We start from the raw sequence: 22,719 nt of genomic DNA, 5'->3' as shown, positions 1-22,719 counted from the left end.
AAGATGTTGAACTCTGCAGGTGAGTTAGCGTAGCCAAAGGGACACCTGGTAAAGGTGTATTGTCGGCTGCCAAAAGTGAAAGCTAGTTTGTGTTGGTCCTCGGCGCGCACAGGGATGGTCCAAAAACCAGAGGCGACGTCGAGGGTCGAGAAGTACTTACCGTCGGTGACCTTTGGCAGTTCCTGATGGAGCTGAGTCATTGGCCACCTGGATAAGGGTACTTGTTTATTTAGCTTCCTGTAGTCTATGGTAAGTCTCCACTTACCATTTGGTTTTAAAACTGGCCATAGAGGCGCAGAGTAGGTGCTATTACATTGTCTGATTATACCTTTGACCAAAAGGTCATCAATGATCTCCTGGACAGGTTGGTATGCTGCCAGAGGGATCTTGTATTGTCTGACAAATGTTGGCGGTGCGTTGGGTGGGGTTGGGATTCTCACTGCGTGGAGCGAGGTCAACCCACAATCTGTTGAATCAGTTGCAAATGACTTCTCATATTTCAAAAGAACTTGGCGTAGTTTGTCTCTTTCTTCATCAGATGTCAGAGCGTCGGCTTGTGCGACCACCTGATCGATCTGTGATGAGACTGATAAGGGTTCTTGCTCCTCAGGGAGCTCCAACGAATCCCTTTCTGAGTCGTCGGGCCTGTCTATGGGTAAAACACCATAGGTTTGAGGTCCTTGGTCGACATCATTGGTTGAGAAAAGAGCTATGGCCTGTGTTGGTTCCGTGAACCATACTGGCCCAGCTTCTTGACTCGGTACCAGGTTATCTGGGAGTCCTCCCAGAAATGGAATGCCTAGTTCAAAATCATGAAAGTCGGTTGAAATCAACCATCCTAGCATAGTCTTTTTTGGGATCAGCACCTCATCCATGCCAGTGTTACACACAGCAATAGATGTGGTCCTGGAGTCAAGACTCACCTGGTTCGTGGCTTCCACGGACAGTCCCAAGTTGAAAAATGCAGGAGAGGGTTGAAAGTATGCCTGTTTATGGCTAATAGCTTGTCCAGCTATTATGTGGATTCGCACCATTAGGTTTATCACCTGTGGTGGTACTGTGGTGGTTTGGTTGCTAGCAACTTGGCAGACCTCTGGAATGGTCTGCCCAGCCTTAAGGCTCGCTGTGTCTAGCACAGGAGTATCCTTTGTGACTGGTTTCAGGGACCACAGCACCTTGTTGATGGTGTCCACGTGGACACCTAACCTTACCAAAATGTCAGAGCCTATGTAGGATGCATGTGGTAAGTTTTGGATAACGAGAAACGGGTGAACCAGTTCTCGTTGATTCCAGTTCAGTTTTAGGTTAACGACTCCATCTGCGGTCATTACCTGTGAACTATTGGGAACTAATGGAAAGCGGAAAGCTCTTCTAATTAGTTCTAGACCAACGTGTTTGTGAACCAAGGTTTCGTAGAAAGCTCGGTTAATTGCTGATTTATCTGTCCACAGAGACAGAACAGCATCGTTGGTGTGGGACCCTTGGATCTCTACACCCTTAACTACCAGTGGTAGGTAGTGTTTGGTGGACTCTGACTGTTCCAGCTCACAGAGGAGGCTGTCTTGTTGAGTCAGAGTTTGGATCACTTGGGTTTCTTTGGTTTCACATGGTGTCAGAGGAGTACTCACCGGGCTCGTGTCCTCGGCTGAGGAGTCCTGTGCGCCTTCCGCGGTACCTGCTGTTGGGCAGTCTGTGTCACACTCCGGAGGCGTATCGATTGGCAGTGGGTTGCTCACTGTTGTCCACATTGTTTGATCACCATAATCTATAATCGCGCCGAAGCGATTTATAAAATCCTGGCCAACCAAAAATGGGAATGAGTCAACATGGGTCACGTGTACCGGGTGGTACAGTGTCATATTGCCAATCTGCATGTGAACCATTGCTATAGCTGTCAGGGTTGTTTTCATTTCTGAGAGACCCTGCATTTCTATAGCACATTCAGAGAGAGGTATTATCCTGTTAACACCGGCAGCGGCCGTCCTCAGCTCCTCGAACAGTTTAGCTGACATGATTGTTATGTCTGCCCCACCGTCCAAGAGTGCTTCGTGTGTGAGGACACCTTCAAGTGTTACTGACAGGTACGCCTTTTTGGCGACCCCCTTTCTGATAAAGTTACACAGAAACCTCTTGGGCTTTTTCTGACGCTTTTTCACGCGTTCAGACTTATCTGTGTAATTTTGGTTTGCCTGAACCGTCAGCACAGCAGAAGCTGTTTCTGAGTGTTCAGCCTGCGATGACACGTCATCGTTCGTGTGTGTGTTTACCCCCCCTTCTTCCGATGAGGGGTTGTTTGAGGCAACCACAGCAACGTCTTGGTGTGTTCCACCGACATCTGTTATGTTGTCATACGCGCCCTCAGATGTAATAGGAATTACATTACTGCAAAGTGCTCCTGGTTGGGTTCCCGTGTCAGTGTGTTTCAAAGTTTCTAACAACCTGCGTAGTTTCTCCGTCTCTTCCGAGCTCAGAGGTGTAGGGCCTTGCTTTTGGAACTTTTGTGATTTTTTCGCCTCGGTTCGTTTCGTCCGAGGTGGGGGACGGTCAGGTACGTCTTGCGGGGTTTCCTTTACGTACTGCCCCTGCTGATATGGTTTCTCATATCGTTGCGTCCTGCGCCCACCCCTTTTTCGATAATCACTGTCTTCCTCTGAAAGAGGAGCCTTTTTGTCCCAGCGTGCACCTTCAGGACGCGGTTTGTTAGCCTGAACAGACTGTTTTCTCTCTTTCTTCTTAGGAGGAGGCGGCGAAGCACGTCGTCCTTCTAGTTCAAGAGGGAGGGGTTTAACCTTTACACTAGGAAACACTTCTATGGGCGTCTTAGCATGAGAACATGCTTCAAACACATTCACAGCACACTGTTTAATCTCACTGATGGATTTTTCTCTGAAATTTGCCATCATTTGTACTGATTTTTTAAAATCAGAGTGGAGATTTTTGCTGAAAACAAACTTAAAACCATCATCTTCTTCCATTCCGGTCTCATTTCTGTTACCAAAATAGGCTTGGAAGATTCTTTTGTAATAAACTTTTGGATGTTCAGTTTTACCCTGCGTGACCTTGTCTGCGGCTGGAAAACCAGCAGGCCCCGTGCAGGGGTCGTACTCTCTGATCAAAGCTTCACACAGAAGGTTGTAATCCCTCCTCGTCGCATCAGGTAGACGCTCGATGAAGGTGAACACCTCTCTGTCTGAAGTGAGCCGTATCAGACTTATCTTATCGTCTACCGTAGCATTAGGATAAGATCTCAATCTGAACTCCAGATCTTTGAGATACGCTTTTGTTCCTGCGGACCCCATAGGGCCGGGAACGAAGCGTTGTACATACTTTGAGATTTTCTGCAAGTCATCCATTGAAGGAGACTGTATCACCGGTCGAACTTGTGTGACTGGTGGTGCAGACTGATCAAGTCCTGCCCCTACTGCCCATGGTGGGGGTGGGGGTGGCTGATAAGGGTTGGTAGGAGGAGGTGCATATTGGTGCAGGTCTGTCCCCACCCTCCGAGATGGGGGTGGAGGTGACTGCCTGGCGTCAGGAGGAGGAGGTGCATACCGGTGCAGGTCGAACCCCACCTGAGATGGGGGTGGAGTTGACTGCCTGGCGTCAGGAGGAAGAGGTGCAGGTGGGTGCAGACCCGTCCTTATCCCCCGGGTTGGGGGTGTTGAAACGGGGCTAAGGGGAGGAGATGCAACAGCATCTGTCTGGGGCGGTTGTAGCTGACCCTGTTCGATTCTCGGATCAGCTCGCTCCATTACAGAAATCCATTCTGTAGCTGTAGCTAACTTCTCCTCACAAGCTGCCAGACGCTCATTTGTTGACTGATTTTCATGTTGTAAAGTCAGCCAACTCCGGGTTATTAACCCCTTTTCTGCCTTGCAATCTGCCAGCTCCCTTAAAGTGGTTTGCAACCGTGCTTGTAACTCATCGTTATCTGCACACGCGTCTTGGTACGCTCGTTCCTTATCCGCAATCTTCTCCCCATATGATCGAGCCTGTTCTGACAGCTCTCTCTTTGAGAGGTCCTTATCAGCTTGAATCTTTTGTTTCAGCAACTCAGATTCACTTATCAGCTCGGCACACTTCTCCTCATATGATTGAGCCTGTTCTGACAGCTCTTTCTTTGAGAGGTCTTCAGCAGCCTCAAGGAGTTGCTGCAGCGCCTCAGATTCACTTATCAATTCGTCACACCTCTCTTTTTCAGACTTATATCCGTTGAATAGCACGCCCTTTTCCACTACCAAACGGTCTAATTCCGCCTTTAGAAGCAGAGAGATTTTTGCTAACCGTATGCGGCTTGATTTTGCGTCCTCCTTCACTGTAGCTGCTCTTGATAAACTCTGCAGCTCCTCATGTCTTTGATCGTCATCAAGGACTTGCAAGTCCTCCAAAGTTTTGCCAAGAATTGAATTTGTCAAAATGTGTAAGGCTGTCTGGACCACATCCTCGGATTGCAAGGGGTCAGTGTTTCCCTCTCCGTCCGCCATTATCTGCTATTTAGAAATTAAATAGTAGATGTAAATGTTTAGGTGGTAAAATAAAATCAGAAAATCTCTTTTTCCTGATAAGCTTTACTCTTATTTAGTGATTTATCAATTAAACGTGCGTTATCTTCTAGCAAAATGAGTAAACTATTCAACTCTGTGAATATTTGTAACTGTATCTTATTTAAAAGTTTCTAAATTCTTATTATGTACCTATTTTTCAAGGATTTATCAGTGAATAAAAATTTGTTTGGCAAAAGCTCTCAGCATAAATACCTTCATAACTTTTAAAACGCAAGATAACAGTGTTTATTCAGCCTTGAGGAAGTTTTTTAACCCAAAAATTGCCTTTCAGGAAAATAAAAACGTTTAATGTCACTCTTCACCTAAAAACGAAGTGAAAACCTGTGATCCCACGTCTTCTCCACAAGATGTCAGCAGATCCTCAACTATTTTAACTCAGACACTGTTTGTGTCGTCCACTAGGGGTGCTATAACTTCCTGTGGCGTCCGGTCGTTAGCTTGTTAGCTAAAATTAGCATCGGCTTGCTTCGGTGAAAACCAACACTTCTGAACGGATTTTTTACACAAACGTGGCAAACTTTCAGCGAATATGCTTCGAATGAATGTAAACAGCGTTTCAGAACACAGCTTTAATGCGCTTTCCAGCGTTAAAAAGCAGATTTTATTCCCTATGAAAACGAGTCTTCATTTCCGGGCGACGTGATTGACACTTCCCTCATCCAATCAGAACGTTACACACGGTCTTTCTCAACCAATGACGCAGCGTAGGGGTGAGGGGAGGTGACGTCAGTCAACCTTTCTCAGCAAATCAGAGCTTTCCAAAGCAGCAAACAACCAACCACGAAGCGTATTCCCCAGCTAGCAAGTTAGATTAGCGTAAAATAGTTCGTCACTTTTTCGTCTTTTAAACCATCAAAATGCACTTTTTCTGTTAAAAATTGTAACGAAACAACCCCCTGAGCTGCACAGAGAACGGCGCTCCGTGACAAAACGTCTTTCTAGCTATTTAAAACAACTCGTTCGAAGCTCCAGAACCGAGTCGGAACCACAGAACCGAAGCGGACCAGAAGCGTCCGGAACACAGTTTAAACAGAATAAAGCGTTTCCACAGCTCAAAGCCAGCTTAAGTTACCCATACAGACGTACAATTCAGCTTTATAAAGACTTGTGACTCAATTTCAGCTTCTCTGTGAGCTTTCTGAGCATCACAGACCAACACGCTTAAAAACATGCAGCATTTCGCTTCAGGCGGTGCAGCTCCAAGCGCGCAGCTCCGGCTGCGTAAAGACGCACGGTTCAACTGTTATTTTATAACACATGCCAACATGAAAATCAATTAGCACACTAGTTACAGTCCATTTATGAGCACGTGACGGGCCACCAATTGTAGATGAACAGATGCTGGGATATATTCATCATTTAACGCGAGTTCCTCATTTTTCTGGACTGAATAAAAAGTGCACTGAATTTAAGGAAATGCAAACGTGAGACGTCATTTAGATTTGACCCATCAAAATGAATGCGGTCATTTATTTACAGAATCAAATTTAACATCAAACATGTACATTAATTTGGCAAATTATGAAAATAACAACAAAGCAATCAATCAGGAAAAATCATACGGCCATGATTTTTCCGTTGCTGCACCACAGACATGTATAAAACTGTACAACTATGACTTTTACCCACACGGATGTGAATAAGCACTTTACACAGACATTTCTAAATATCTGGGAGAATTTCTACTTCATAGGAGAGTTTAAAGATGGAAAGAAGTTTAGGGGGAGTAAAGGATGGTGTGTGAGGGAAATTAAGTGTTTTCCAGAACCGACACTCTCCATCAGAAGCCCAGCTCGCCTCGGTACGCTTGGTAGGAAACTTGACCCATTACCTCTCTGATGATAATCAGCAGATATGGTGTTCCGTTAACGCTACCGGTCCAGCGTCTCCTTAGAATGGCTGTTGCCCGTCAGAAGTAGTGGCGAGGCTCTGTTCGACACACATTCACCTCAGTGGAAAATGTTATAATCCCATGGAACTCGGAAGAGCTTCGTTGTCATGTCAGGAACTCCAACAGCACTCCATCAGAACTTTAGAACTCTGAACTCTCGAACTCTCCGAAAACTCTGTGAGTCTGTGTGTCTCTCCGTGTCCCTGTGAGTCTGTCTGCATACCTGTGAGTCCCTGTAGAGTCTGTGTAGACCAGGAAGTACTGACATTTTAAAGACTCTTTCCCGGTTCACTTTTTGGGATTTTTCATTGGTCAGAAACGACCAGAAGGGGTGTGTTTTTGTGACGTAAGAGGTTAGAGACAGCGAGAATTGTTATGAGACAGCTCAGAAATGTTCTCACAGACCGAGAGGGTTCTGTTTTGGCGTGCCTTAAGAAACAGGTGCAAAACATCTCTATTTACGTCTGAGAGGATTCTAAAACATGACAGTTTTAACATAACAACTTGTTTTTCGTTTGACTGTAACCTTGTAAACGCACACACTTGCTCATTCAAAAGCAGAAATCAGAAAAATGCATAAACTCTGCACAGCTTTTAACATGAGAATAAAATCATTACTCAGTTAATAAAATTGATTAGTTCACTGCAACATCTAAAATGGTTTGAACTAAGACACTTTGATTATCAACATTTGTAAGATAGTAATGATAATAAAAAGAGAGTGTTCTTTTCACTTGAATCTTCAAGAAAGAAAGTCTCAGGATGGGTGAACCTGTATTTATGGAGTCAAATACATGAAATGACAGCTTCTGTCCCACAAGGTTCTAAAGGTCAAGAGTTTTGACCTTAGACTGGGTTTCGACGTAGGCTTAGTCCACTACAATCGCGACAGGCCTAGTCGTCATCGTTTTTAAAGCTTTCTGAAGATATTTCCATTTTTCTTTTTTAGGCTTCAGAAGTGTTTTTCACGTATTTTCTGTTTATTCTTTGTACCTGTTGGTGACAGCATATTGCGCAGCGTGAGCTTAAAAAATGAGTAAATAAGTGGAGGACAAAAGGAAAAAGTGTCATATTTACAACAGATAGCTGGGAGTCATTGCCTTAAAATAAAAAGAAATATAAATAAGAAAGAAATCCAGCTAATGTCTGACAGGTAAAATAACTTCTTATGGGTCAAACTGTGGTTTCGTTGGTGATTTTTATGGAATCAACTAAAGAAATGAGGGAAAACTGTGGCGTAGAGGTAAGGCAGCTGACTTGGGACCAGAATGTCACAGGTTTGATTCCCCGCTATATAATGTGGTGTCCTTGAGCAAGACACCTACTCCCTCACGCTGCTCCACCTGGGTGTATCTCACGTGTGGCAGGTCAAATGCAGATACAATAGACAATACATAGCACTTCACTTTCTTTTTTTTTTTTTTTGTGAAAACTGCTAGAAACAAAATTACTTGATAGCATATTAGCAAGCAAGCTAGTATTTTAGCTATTTACTAGCTAAATATTCAAATAAAATTGGTTATTTCCTAACTTGTTTTCTGTGTTTTCATGCCAAACTATTTAATTCCTTGAGTTTTTAAGCCTGTTTATGTCTGATTTATTCAAATATCAAAATAATAAAACATTACTCTAAAAATTAGTTAAAAAAAATAAATAAATAAATATAATCTGTTAATGTCCAATATAATATTCAGAAGACATGAAGAACATTTGATCAATACCACATTCAAATGTTCCAAAAGAAAATGAAAACTCAAGACTTTGAACAATGCCGTGTACATTTGTATTGAACCCATACATTTAGATGTGTCTTCAAAAAGATTTTCATATTTAGCTTTTATTTCTTTTTTTTAAACAAAATATGTCATTTCCTTTTCTTTTATTGGCTTCAGTTAGCTGTAATATTTACAGAAAACGCACTGAGTCATGTCACAGTTCATGACTGGTTATTAGAGGACCTATTATCAGAAAAAAAGTTTTTATGCTTGCATGTTGAAAATACAGGTTTTAGAAAACATTAAAGTAGAAGTAAAGTGTATTTGTGGGGAACAGAGAGTAACTGATTTGTGTGATTCACTCATCGTAAATGTTGTGAACTGTTTATTCACCAGCTGACATTTTACCTTCATGTTGTGAATGTACGACACATAAGTCAAATAGTACAAATACATCAAACTGCCGTCTTTTCTAGAACAGTTTGTTATCTATTTACCAGATTTTGATCGTATCATTAGTCCCTGCACAGTCCACACCTTCATTCAATCTTTCAATTTCTATTGAATCAGCCGTTCACTCTCATTGTTCACAACTTTGTTTCCTTCCGTTGTTTTTTTCCTGTTGTCGCCATTTGTTAATTACATCCTCATCAACCTCGTTCTGGCCCTCAGACCTCCAGATGGAGTACTCATTGACAGAGGACTTCTGCAGAAACCATTTTCTGGCCGGGCTGCTGCTCAGGGAGGTCAGCGCAGCTTTGCAGGAGTTCAGAGAGATTCGTCAGATAGCCATCCACGTGCTGAAGAACCTCATGATCAAACACACGTTTGACGACCGCTACACTTCCAAGGTTCGTGGTTTCTTTTCCATTTTCAGTGTGTGTACAGGATCACCCAGATAACCGATTAAATGTTTTTATGTGTGCGTGTTTGTTTTAGAGCCAGCAGGCCAGGCTGTCCACCTTGTACTTTCCCTTGTTTGGTCTGCTTCAGGAGAACGTCAACAGACTGAACGTGAAGGAAGTTTCCCCATTTCCCATCAACCACTCCAATAACGTAAGAGAGCCATCTACTGGCTGCTTTTCAGAGCTAAAGGAATTTCAGTCTGAACACAAACTAAGGAAAACATTTAACCATAATTAGACATTTAATATGTAGTGTAAAGAGAAATAAAAGAGCGGTAACACTCAAAAAGAGGGAAAAATGCAGGAAAAAAGCTGATGTGGAAACATTTATGATTTAAGTTGCATTATGGTTTGCACACATGCAAAAACTGCCCTGTCTGTGGATGATATATATATTAAATATATTAAAATATGACCCAGGTAATTAAATAATGTGCTCAGAATGCAACAAATAAATCAAAGAGAAAATGTGAATGCACTGCTGAAGGAAGCAGTGAAACCATAAATGGTTTGCTCCAAAGATGGCACCACATCCCTTCACAGGTTATAGCATAAATGCTATGATCTTCATTTTAGATGGGGAAAACAATAATTAATAATTTAAGAAATTAAAACAGCAAAGTAGCACAATGTATCTCACTCCTCTGGATGGAGTAGCATACAATGATTGAAATAATAAAGAAAATAATAGCTCTGCGAATTCTGTTACACACAGAGATATGCATCAATTTAGTTTAGCCCAAAAAAGCTTTAAACGCTTAAACCATCCAATTAAATGTGAAGAATTAGTTTTACATGTATTTTTGTTAAAAGTAGAAATTCTTCAGGGTTTAATAAATTCAAACCTGGTGTACACTTAAAGTGTTGCTTTATCATTCTGATGGCACTAAAATGTTTTTAGTATTAAAAACAAAATGGGCAACTGTTTTAATATTTTTTCTCTTGTTTGTTTGTTTGTGTGCTTGTTCAAAAGCTTATAGCAGAAATTGAAACTTTTAAAAAAAGTTGTTGTTTTTTTCATTTCTGATTGCATCAAAATGCAATTATAATTCTAAAAAATGGGGAAATGTTATATTTGAAGCATATTTTCTAGATTTTAAATGCAGCGCAGACTGCTTAGTTTACATGAGAACATAAAGTTTTTATGGAGCTGTTGTGCTTTTATCAGAATGGAAGAGAAGATCCACTTCTGAGCAACACGTTAATGACACCTCCAAGGTCCAGCACATTCCTGGACACCAGCTTGCACAAAGATGTTTTTGGAGCCATCTCAGGCACCAGTAAGTGATCAAAGGATGAGGGAACATTTAGAGTGTGGATCTTTAAATTAAGGGTTGGTACAAAACAGATAATTGTCTATTCTTTTCCACAGCTTCTCCTCATGCATCATCCACCCCAAACATTAACTCTGTGCGCCACACTGACTCTCGTGGCTCGCTGATCAGCACCGATTCTGGGAACAGCCTGCCTGAGAGGAACAATGATAAAGGCAATTCTCTGGACAAGGTATTCTGTAAAGGAATTTCATGCAGAATTAACTGGAAATCTAATTTAAACTCTGCGACAGGCAACATTTATTTCACAGTTGATCCCCAGTATGACAGGACGGTCACAGAAAGGTTGTCTTTCTTAACTCGTACCTTTAAATTCCTGCCCTTGCTGTCAGGAAACCATGGCAGATGAAGAAATTTGTTCATAAAAATTCTTTATTGGCTCGCTCTTTATGGAGACTGAAGACAGAGCGCGCTCCTTGTGTTCAAAGAGTCTCACCGTGGACTTCTCGCTATTCGCTGTCCCAGAGAGTGTCCTGCTGTCCAGCATTTCACTTCAAGTACAAAACGCCTCCTTCACACCTGGGAGTGCTGCCGTGTGTACGAGTGTCCTGGTTCCCTTAACTCTTAGTTTTTTCTTTACCTGAAACTTTTCAGACTTACCTGTTTGATCTTCTATACATCACCTCACAGAGTTTCATCTCATGCCTAAAAGATCAGTTCATGTCTTCTAAAGTGGGGTTCGGTGGAAGTGGTTCAGTGGTTATGAACAATTAATATCTTACCTGTTGTAGGTACATCAGCAAACAGCCTCATGATGGAAAATAAAAGTTTAATTTTGACCAAAATGATGAGCTAACAGCTAGTCCAAGTGTGGCCGAGCTCAAAATGAAATCTGGAAAACATTATAGCGTTTTCATGTGAACACTTTTTTTATAAACATTTCACAACATCCAGTTTTTCATAGTTATTTGCAAATGCAACTAGGAGTGGCAGCACTTTCAGTGCAGCCTGGGGTCCTTCCAGAGGAAGTACAGTAGTCCATCACTACTTCACGGTTCGTTTGTCGCGGACTCGCTCTATCGTGGTTTTTCAAAATATTGGACAAGACACACAATTGGCTGATTGATGAATGAGCCACACAATCGGCATGGAATTTTTATTTAAAATTATTCAGCACCTGATGCACCTGTGTGCAGCCCACAGCTCAAGGAGAAGCTTCCTCCTGCAGCGTGTCATATCTCAATTCTGCAGTGGAAAAGTGGGCGTGGCCAAGAGTGCTGGCAGATGGCAGAGAGCAGCTGGAGGCAGGGAGCTGACATCATGACATGCTGTGCTCTTTTAGATCGTTTAGAGTTTAGAAACATTGTTTAGAATATTACAAAGGTGTGGGAAGGGTTTAAAACTCCTTTATATTCATATATATATATATATATATATATATATATACTAAAATAAACTACTACTTACTACTTGTACTACTATCTCTACTTTGCGTTTTTTCCCTTATCGCGGGGCTTCGGGTATGGGGTGCCATTAGTAAAGTTACACAGTCAAAACTTAACAGCAATATTTTGGTTTCATAAGAAAAAAAATATTTATTTATTTTCAGTTATATTTTCTCCACGTTATTCATACTGTACATTTATAAATGTCATAGTTCCAAACTAAATATTTTATTTACAAGCTAAATATTTAGTTTACAAACTAAATACTAAACTTACAAGTCAAGTATTTAGTTATTAAACTAAACATTTAGGTATAAATTAAATATTTAATTTCCAAGCTAAACATTGAATTTCCAAACTAAACATTTAATTTCTAACCTAAACATTTAATTCTTAAACTAAATATTTAATTTGCTAATAGCTCAGACCTAAATATTTATTTTCCAAGCTAAACATTTAATTTTCAAAATTAATTTGCTAACTAGATCTTTAGCTCGGACCTAAATATTTAACTTGCGAGTTAAATGTTTAGCTTAGAAATTAAATGTTTAGTGTGGAAATTAAATATTTAGCTTGGACAATAAATATTTAGTTTGGAAATTAAATGTTTAGTTTTGAAAATAAATATTTAGCTTGGAAATTTAATTCATTCATTCAACCTTTATTTAGACAGGTAAATCCCATTGAGCCTCGAGGACTCATTTACAAGAGAGACCTGAATAACTAACTAAATAATTAACTTGCAAGTTAAGTATTTAGTTTGTAAACTAAATATTTAGCATGTAAATTAAATATTTAGTTTGGAACTATGACATTTATAAATGTGTGAATAACATAGTGAAAATATGACTTTGAAAAAAAATATATATTTCTGTTAATTTTTTCTGTGTAACTTTACAAACGACAAGCCATATTCGGGGTGCGGATCCCCCGCGATAAACAAGGTACAATAGTTTTTGTCTGGATTATAATGTTATTATGTAGTCATGAAGTGAAAGTGGTATACAAGTTTGCAAAAATAAATAATAAATAAATAAACCTTGCATGAACTGCTGTGAGATTTTTAGGACTGGCGTTATTTTAAGTTGTGAGACCGATTTTGGCCCCAGCCTGCATCAATTAGCTCATTGGTCTGGTCAGAATTACACAAACTAAAGTAAACTAAACAAACAAATCTATCTACAACAGGTAGGATAATAATTGTTCATAACTACCGGTACTCCTTTGTGTGTGATGACATTTCTCAGAAACAGCTTCAAACTAAATACTTAAAGATACAAATATCTGGACTTTTGTGCTTTCAGCTTTATTCTGGTGTTTCTTTTAGTGTGGTTGATGTATGACTGCCTCAGACATAAACCTGTCCCAACATCTGTGGACTAGAAGACACCAAGACATTACAAATAAACATTAATATAGAAAATAAAACAACTCCCCTAAAGCATTAGTCACATTTTCAGCAACATTAGTTTCAGCCTACAAGTTCTCTACTCTCTAAAAAAGCTTTTTTAAATAAAGTTTCCATATCGTTTAATTCTTTCCATGAAGTCATCCCCATACAGTTTCATGGTCTAGACTAAACTCTGTGCTTGGTATATTTCCAGCCCTTTGCTGTGGTGGAGCTGCTGCTCCAGTGATTCAGCTCTGTATTCTTACTGCACTTCTCAGCTGGAAGAAGTGGTCTTTGTTGTGTCAAGTCATATTTACCTGCATTTGTGTATTTATCACTGCATCATGACTGCATGATCCCAGGCCTTTAGCTCCTCTAAATAAATCAAGTCAGAACCACTATACGAGTCAGAAAATATAGTGTGTCAGTCATAAACTTCAGAATTAGATTAATGACTGCAAAAGGACTCCTGTGGTAAACCAATACTTTCCCAGGCAACTAAATGTGTTAGGCCCCCATAATGACTTGGATCTAGCAGGCCAAGAGAAATAACTCAACAAAAGGTTGGTAGACGTGTCAAAATTCCTTTAAACACACAAGCTCAAGTTTGGCTGCAAATATTAAAACAAGTCTGGGTCATTCTTTATAGACAGAGTGAGTCTAAACGAGGCTAAATATGCTAATTCTGAGATCAAGCTGAGTTAAAAATACACACCTGAAGTCTAACTAAAATCTGTTGGTCGTGACTGAACCAAAGGTGGTTTAGTTAAAGTAACATCTGCCAAAACTCAAGCCTAAATATCATATAATTAACTTTGCTTTGCTGTCTGGGTTGGTTTACTTTGATAAACTGGAAGGAGCTAGCTTTCTATCCACAAGCAGGATGAAATATTTATCTGTTTCTGCCTAACGAGCACGTTTCGTCCCCCCAGAACCAGCCGGTCTCGGCCTTGGGAAGCTCCCTTCTGCGCTGTGACAAACTGGATCAGGCAGAGGTTAAGAGCCTCCTCATGGGTCTTTTGCACGTACTTAAAAGCATGTCCGAGGGTAAAATCTCACCTCAAACACAGAACTTCCTTTTATATTATACCACACCAAACAAAATGTCTTTAAAGTGTCAGTTTCTGTCTTTTCCAGATGCTCTGTTCACGTATTGGAACAAATCTTCATCTGCTGAGCTGATGGACTTTTTCACTTTAATAGAGTAAGAAGCCGAACATTGCTGTCGAGCATTTTGGTGCAAGAAAAGACACTTTTAAAATTAATATCTGGATTTTTCTCTGCCTCCCTTAGGGTGTGCCTCCATCAGTTTAGGTACATGGGAAAAAGATACATTGCAAGGTAATGTTTAATGTGACTAATAGATAACTGCCATCTCACAGACTCTTGATTATGATAAGATGACAATAATTTAGCAGTTTAAATTCCATACTGTTTATCACATTCGTAAATGTTTTTAGACCCTGTTTTATCATCAAGAATAGAATAAATCTGCAAATATGACTGTTGTGCATTTTGATTAGAAGTACGCAAAATCTTCAGACTGATCAAATAGTTAATTTAATCTCTGTTTATAATTTGTGATTTTGGACCTCCACTCAGAGAAGTCTGGGTGTTCACTCTCTCTAACCTCCACCACTCTTTCTACCTCTATTCACTTGAATGCCGGCAAGTTTAACTAAATAAAGCCCGGCTCCTGCCCTCTCCTGCTGGGTAAGCCTTAAGGTGGACTTGGCAGACTCATTGCACGGCGTTTTCTTATCTCAGAGACACTGCAGTGCTGTGACATGTTTCGGCTCCAGCTTATCACAACACATGTTCCATGCATGGCTTAAGCTTTAATTTGCTGTGTTTGAAAAGAATAGTTTGGATTTTTTTAAGTGGCGTTCTGTGGAAAGGTGATGAAATATTATTATTTTAATTGCTTTAGATGGCTCTTTGGATGACCTCAGTGTGGAAATAAAAAGTTTAGTTCTGATCAGACCCAGCCCTTTTGTGTGCTTGGACTGCAAAAATGTATACCGTACTTTTCGCTGTATAAATAGCAACTTTTTGCATAAATGAACATGCCCTGCAACCTATATAGCAAAGTGACTTATTTATGTTTTTTCCCCATATCTATAACCCAATTTTTTGCTGAGATCTGATGATTTCATTCATTCTGGCATGGAAAATATTGAACACTACCATTTTCAGCCGCTAGAGGGGGCTCGAGGAATCTGGCAAACTAAGTGTCTCATTAATAGGTAGAAGTGGCTATTAATGAGACACTTGACTTGCCACACAAACCACCTTCATCTCGCTCCAGAACTCCTGGAGCAAACATCAAATCAGCTGCATTTCGCCGCACCGCTCAGACAAAATGCAGCTGATTTTACCATTAAACTGCATTTATTAAGGAAAAGTTAAACTGAGACACACCTTTGCTATAATCTCGAGCAAACAAATAACTGTTTTTAAGTATTAATCTTGGTAAATTCTTGTTAAAGTCCTCCCGTGCATGCTCCTGCAGCCGCCATTTGGCAGCCAATCGATTTTTGACACAACACCAGCCCACGTTTCTGGTTGGTCAGCGGTGATGCATAATAGATGCAACTTATACGGTGAAGCAAAGTATTTATGTCCCAATTTATTAGACATTTTTGGACTAAGGCGACTTATATGATGGTGCAACGTGTAAAGCGGTAAGTACGATAGATACTAGCTTGTGAACGTTATTTTGTCCTCGCCACATATTTGTATGAGAGCATTTTAGCAATAAATGTAGATAAAGGTTCATACTGATTTCATTGTATGTAAATGTACTATATTCATACAAAATCAAGTATAAATTAAAATTTATTTTAAAATTACAGTGCATGTTAAGCTTTAAAAGGTTAGAGCAGCTGAAGATCACAGGCAAACAATAGTATGCAAACAGAACCAGTTTTAGGTTGTAAATTGTAAGCTAAGGTCCTCTGGACGGTTTGTTTGTGTTGAAACGTTTTGTCTTTCATCCAAAAGACTTCATCAGTCTGCGGAGTCACAACAAACTTAGTCTTGTAAATAGTACACTCACATAGTGGGTCAACCAGTTTGATGGTGCTCAGATGGTTTCTGGAGTCCGCCCTCTCGCCCTCCAACTCCTCTGACGCAGCCATGGCCAAAGTGGTTCAGAACATCAAAGTTCATGCTCAGTAATCCAGGTAGAAAAATCCAACAAAGTTTTGAACCACTTTGGTCATGGCTGCCTCAGACAAGTCGGCGGGGGAGAGGGTGGACTCCAGAAACCATCTGAGCACCATCAAACTGGTTGACCCACTATGTGAAGGCGCTATAAGACTGGGTTTGTTGCTCCTCGGACTGATGAAGACTTTTGGATGAAAGATGAAACATTTAATCAAAAACAAACCGTCCAGAGGACCTGACTTAACTTTGTTGGATATAAAAATAGGATTTTGCCTGTTGCAAATGTCCAGACATTTGACCCCATCTGGAAATCAGATCTGGACTTTTTGGGAATGGGGAAGGGAAGTCTGAGATTGTCATCTTTATATGTTCCCATACAATGACAAAATTAGTTCTCTGCATTTAACCCATCACACATGAGATACACCCAGGTGGAGCAGTGGGCAGCTATGTAAGCGCCTGCGGCGCAATTGGGGATTACCAGAAAGATGTCTTGCTCAGAGACACCACGACATGTGGGAATGGCTGTGAGTCGACCCACGACTTTCTGGTCCCAAGATGGCTGCCCTACCTCTACCCCATCTTGCCCTCACTAGTATATAAAGCTTGAAACCCCCTGATCAATATAATTACATTCACATATACTGCTATGAAAATTTTGACAGCGCCAATCCACTTTGGTCTTGGCTTTGCTCGGGCTAGTCATTAGTTCTTCAGTGTGGTCAGAATGTAACTTTTTAACCAAACTATTGCCATTTTAAGAAATATCTTCAACAGGTAAGATAAAATGTGTTCATACCCTTTCCACAAAATCCCACGTCAAAAGTTTTTAACTTTATTTCTGCCGACACTGCTGAAACCACTTTATACTGCATGCCAAGCATACACTGTAAGCATTTTTCCACCTTCAAAGTGTTACACGCTTTCAATGAGATCCTCATATTTTCTGTTTCCAGCACATTTCAGTGCCAATAATTCCTCTCTGCTGTGTCAAAAGTTTGTGTCATTCATCTTTAGCTGCCTGGCTAACTCTGCCTCCGCTAGTTTTTGGCACTCTAACCTTATCCTGTGTCCTCATCAGGAGCCAGGATGGGGCAGGACCCGTGGCACATGAGCGGAAGGCTCAGACTCTGCCTGTGTCCCGTAACAGGGCGGGAATGATGCATGCCCGCTTACAGCAGCTCAGCAGCCTGGATAACTCATACACTTTTAACTACAGTAAGTGTCATCAAACAAACTCCACCCAGAGAACCCCCCCCCCCTCATCCTCATCCTCACTTCACGTAGTCTGACTCCTCATGCTTTACATCATCATCTTCTTCATCTTCTGTCAGTGAAGCTAAAAACGATTAGGAAAACTTCAAGAGAAATGGGGCCAAGAATAAATGTAGGGAAGCCAGGTGGTCGTTTTGTTAAATGGCAACATTTAATGCCGTTTCTTTGTGTTTTCAGTGTAAGAAAGATTTCAAGTTTACTTGGAATATCTGTAGAGCCTGGTAAGAACGGGTCAGGTTCCCAGGATATTTGTTTGCTGCTTTGTCCATTTGGTTTAAAAAATAAAACCCCAGCATGCCTGTTTATGATGAACTTTAGCTTTCTAAACATTCCCATCCCTCTGCTCAGCTCATCTGCTTTGGTCTTTACATCATTTTTAAAACCATTCATGTAAATTAGGGCTCGGCGATATGGACCAAAATTAATATCTCAATTTTATTTAAAGGTTTTTTAAGATACATTTTTAAGATAAATCGCGATATATGACATATCTCTTGATACACGATATATCTCTCGATATTTTTTTCTTTCCATAAAGTAACAACAAAAATATATTTCTGAATCAAAGCTTTGTCCCAATTGTCACAAAGGCACATTTATTAGCAAACAGCTGTAACTGTATAAAATAAATGTCTAAAAAATAAACTATTTACAGTAATCCTCTTCAGTTGTGCCGGCTTCACAATGTTAGTAAGCGTGTGTGAACTGCAGCTCCGACTGACTTCAGCCTCCTTCCCTGAAACAAACAACAGTACAAAACTCATTTAGTCGTGCTTTGACTAATGGTATAATGCCTATGCCTTATAATAATTTAAAATAATTTATTTTAAATGAACAATCCATGCCGCTTGCGTGGTTCATCCGTCAATCAGCCAATTGCTTGTCATATTCAATTTTACTTTGAAAAACCACGAAAGAGCGAGTCTGCGAAAGTCGAACTGCAAAGTAGCAAGGGCCTACTGTAGCCCCATCTTATATTGTGTACAAAATTATCTTGATATTATTAATATACCGAGATATCACCCAGCCCTAATATAAATTATGACTGAGTTTCATTCCAACAAGACAAGCTTGAATTTTTGTTTTTAACGATAAAAGCTCATTTTAACTGTAAGAAAAGATTCAATGCAGTTTCTTTACAGAAGGTGCATCAAGGCCAAGTAAATGGTTTTTGACTCTTTTGTAACTTTGCCTGTCGAATAGTTATTTACTCCCATTTTACTAATGCTGTGCACATGCTGCAATTTATTTTATTTATTTTTATTTGAGACCATGACACACAGTATGTGCCAAAAGCTGAATCTCACCAACCTGTCACCAGCTAATTAAATTACAGAAATGTCTTTTTTTGGCTTCTGTTTGGGATGAAACTATTTTTCCAACATCATAAAAACCAAGTTCCATCTTTCAAACAGCTTTGCCTTAACGCAGAGATATGTCATGACACGTTTAAAGGATAACTGCATAAAACTTTTACGTGTACATGAAAGAGTACAGCAGTTCTTCGTTGTGTCTTTTCAGCCTACAGTCACTCGGATGCCGATGTGTTGAATCAGTCACTGCTGGAGGCCAACATCGCCACTGAGGTGTGTCTAACTGTCCTGGACACTCTCAGTATCTTCATCATGAGTTTTAAGGTATTTAATACAGTACTTACCATGTATTTATTATGAATTATGTTCCGTCAGAGTCCTGGTTTTTGAGCTGACGTGTCTTTTGTTCCCCACAGACACAGCTTAGCTCTGATCATGGCCATAGTCCACTCATGAAGAAGGTATTTGAAGTCCACCTCTGCTTCCTGCGCATCAATCAGTCAGAAACTGCCCTGAAACAGGTTTTCACATCGCTGCGCACCTTTATCTACAAGGTCTGATGGGGTTTTTTTTGTGGGTTTTTTTTGCCTTATTTGCAATATTGTTTAATTTGTCATGTCATAAAACAGCAAGAAAAGCAAGAATAATGCATTTTCCCCTACTTTAGTTCCCATGCACATTTTTTGAGGGACGTGCAGATATGTGTGCAGCTTTCTGCTATGAGATCCTGAAGTGTTGCAACTCCAAGCTGAGCTCCATTCGCAGCGACGCGGCTCACCTGCTGTATTTTCTCATGAAGAGCAACTTCGACTACACAAGTCGCAAGTCGTTTGTCAGGACGCACTTACAGGTCAGATAACTTATGATTCAAAGCCCATGTCCAGCAGGTTTAACAGCTCAAAAATGTTGTAAACATTGTCTAATCAGCTATAGGAGACTCACTGCTATGCCTCATCAAAACTGTATTTCTGTTTATTTTGTGAATGTTTATGAAGCATTCACACTATTGTGATCCATTTTTCTTCCATGCGTTTTTCAGCACGATTTTCGTCCCATAGTTTTCAAAAACTCAAAACGTTCAGCTCTTTCAGGACAATCCTGCTATGACTTTTGGGATTGGTGCATCTTTAGCTTTTTGAAATATTTAGCATTTTCTGCCATTTTTCCCTCATAGAAAATGAATTGAGCTCATTTTACATCCTTCATATCTTATCTGTTTACAACCTTTTACTACTCCTTTCACATTTTTTGCTGCTTCAGTTACTTTTGCTTTCTTGTTTAAAAAAATTAAACGTTTGTCAGCAATTTTCAGCTAATTTCAGTAGTTTTTTCAGCTGTTTTGTGCTACTTTTAGGTTCTTTCTGCTAATTACAGCATTTTTGTGCTTCTTCTAACTTATTTCTGCTAATTTTGGCTTGTTTTGCTGCTTTTAACTTATTTCTTCAAGTTTAAGCTTTGTCTACTATTTCAGCTACTACTTAGCTGTTTTATGTTAATTTAAGCTTTTGCAGCTAATTCTACATTTTTTTGAACTCATTTGAACTTTTTTCAGCATAATTCAGCAAAAAATTTGCTCTCTCCACTTTTTTGTAATTTCAGCTTCTTTCTGCTTTTCTAGTTATTTTTTGGCTGTTGTTTTTTTTTTCTTTCTTTCTTTTGCTAATTTCAACTTTTTCCAAACAATTTCCACATTTTATATGCTCATTTCTGCTTCTTTCAGCTTAATAGGGCAAACGTGTTTTTTCATGAGGGGGTGGGAGGGGGGGCTTCTGCCTTATACCTTTAGTTTGTTTTTGGTTTTTTTTGCAAATTTTAGCTGTTTTCATGTAAATTCAAGTTTTTCTTGGTAATTGATGCTACTTTCAGCCTAATAACATTTTTATGCTAATTTCAGCTTGTTATGCTCATTTCAGTTTATTAAGCTGGTTTCTACTTTTTCTGCGATTTCAGCTACTATTTAGCTGTTTGTATGCAAATTTCAGCTCTTTTTTTTTTAGCTAATTCTACATTTTTTTAGCTCATTTCAGCTCTTTCCAATTACTTCTGGTAACAAGCTTATTTCTGCCTTTTCACCTTCTTTTCAGCTGTTTTTAAGCTTTTTTAGCTAATTTTCTAATTGTTGTGCTCATTTCTGATTATTTAAACCTATTCCAGCAAATATGTGTTCTTTCTGCTGTCTTCTGCTAATTTAGACTTTTCTTCCATTTCAGCTACATGTCAGCATGTTTTATTAAGCTAATTTCAGCAATTTTTTCACCAAGTTCTTGTGGAATAAGCATTCACACTGCATTTTCGCAAGGAAATGCAAATTTTCTAGTTTCAGTTGGGGTCTAAAACAGCCAATGTTTGCTCATCAATAAATTATATAAATGTATTTTTCATACCAATTAAAGTAGAATTTAAATTATTTTTTATAATTTCATTATGTCATTTTGGACATTAAAACTCATTTGTGGAAATAAAACACTTTTTTTTCAATAGTTTTAGTGTTTTGTTGAGTGCAAAGAATAAAAGACATTTTAAGTTAATGTTGTTCTGTATTTTGTAAGTAAAAATCTGTGTTTGTCTTCAGGTGGTGATTGCTGTCAGTCAGCTGATAGCTGATGTGATCGGCATCGGAAGTACCCGCTTCCAGCAGTCTCTGTCCATAATCAACAATTGTGCCAACAGTGATAAAACCATAAAGGTTTGGAGCTTCGTGCACATAATTATTATTTTTTTAAAAACACTGAAAATAACCGTGTCCTCCTCGACAGCACACCGCTTTCCCATCAGATGTGAAGGACCTGACCAAACGCATCAGGACGGTTCTGATGGCCACGGCTCAAATGAAGGAGCATGAGAGAGATCCGGAGATGCTTGTGGACCTGCAGTACAGCCTCGCCAAGTCTTACGCCAGCACGCCCGAGCTGCGCAAGACCTGGCTGGACAGCATGGCCCGAATCCATGTGAAGAATGGAGATCTGTCAGAGGTCTGTGATCCGGCATTGTTCTGTTTAATGTGATACTTGTCTGGTTTATTTATTTGACTGATGGCCAGCAGCTTGAGGTATACATTTTTTAATGAAAGGAATTGGACCTTTTTATTTTAAAGATGTTATGCGTCGTGTCTGGGGAGTTTTCTTAAAGTGAAAAGTGTGGAGTTTTATGATTTTTCACTCGCACGTTCAACCAAACCTAATGACCCTCAGGGAGGAGGGGCAGGAGGGAGTTTAGCTCGCAACAATGGAGCAACTATTCAGTTTGAGTTGAGAAAGCTCCGCAAATGAAAAGCGACACTTCTTTAAAAATAAAGGAGTCTCATTGTCTTTATTTAAACATATTAGGAATATAGTTTTAACGGAATCTGTATTGTTTGTTTTTGTTTGCTGCTCTGATCAGAGTTGATGTGGTTTGTTTACAGGCGGCCATGTGCTACGTTCACGTTGCAGCACTTGTGGCCGAATACCTTCGGAGAAAAGGTGCTTCCCTCCTCTCTTCTGGAAGTGTTTCTGTTGCCACGTACGTTTATTTTTTTTAACTTGCTAGAAACATTTATCTGATCTTGGTTAGTATCTCTTGTTGCGTGCAGCCATGTTCAAGCAGGGCTGCTCCGCTTTCCGAGTTGTGACTCCAAACATTGATGAAGAGGCAGCCATGATGGAGGACGTCGGCATGCAGGACGTCCACTTCAACGAGGTACTGAACAAATCTTTTTTTTGTGTGTGTCTATCTTGTAGTTTTTGTTCTAAGTTTACTTAAAGCAAAAAATATATATATTTATATATATATATATATA

At 39.8% G+C, this 22,719-nt stretch overlaps 1 protein-coding gene across 1 annotated transcript in view; it reads left to right on the top strand.

Moving 5' to 3' along the window:
• The window catches only part of LOC119419632 (dedicator of cytokinesis protein 9), a gene marked incomplete in the record, with an annotated part of 138,803 nt that overhangs the window by 104,133 nt on the left and 11,951 nt on the right, over positions 1 to 22,719 (top strand). The window contains 15 exon segments of the mRNA XM_037686987.1: positions 8,844 to 9,022; positions 9,111 to 9,227; positions 10,245 to 10,356; positions 10,449 to 10,582; positions 14,118 to 14,232; positions 14,323 to 14,389; positions 14,479 to 14,526; positions 17,435 to 17,571; positions 19,150 to 19,265; positions 19,358 to 19,495; positions 19,609 to 19,791; positions 21,514 to 21,627; positions 21,698 to 21,913; positions 22,345 to 22,402; positions 22,513 to 22,619. Coding sequence (XP_037542915.1) covers positions 8,844 to 9,022; positions 9,111 to 9,227; positions 10,245 to 10,356; positions 10,449 to 10,582; positions 14,118 to 14,232; positions 14,323 to 14,389; positions 14,479 to 14,526; positions 17,435 to 17,571; positions 19,150 to 19,265; positions 19,358 to 19,495; positions 19,609 to 19,791; positions 21,514 to 21,627; positions 21,698 to 21,913; positions 22,345 to 22,402; positions 22,513 to 22,619 — 1,841 coding nt within the window.

Source organism: Nematolebias whitei, chromosome 13 (assembly GCF_014905685.2).
Source record: "Nematolebias whitei isolate Nwh7 chromosome 13, NemWhi1, whole genome shotgun sequence".
Classification (NCBI taxonomy): Eukaryota; Metazoa; Chordata; class Actinopteri; order Cyprinodontiformes; family Rivulidae; genus Nematolebias; species Nematolebias whitei.
Note: the sequence above shows the minus strand (reverse complement) of the source record. Positions and strands in the feature narration are given on the sequence as shown.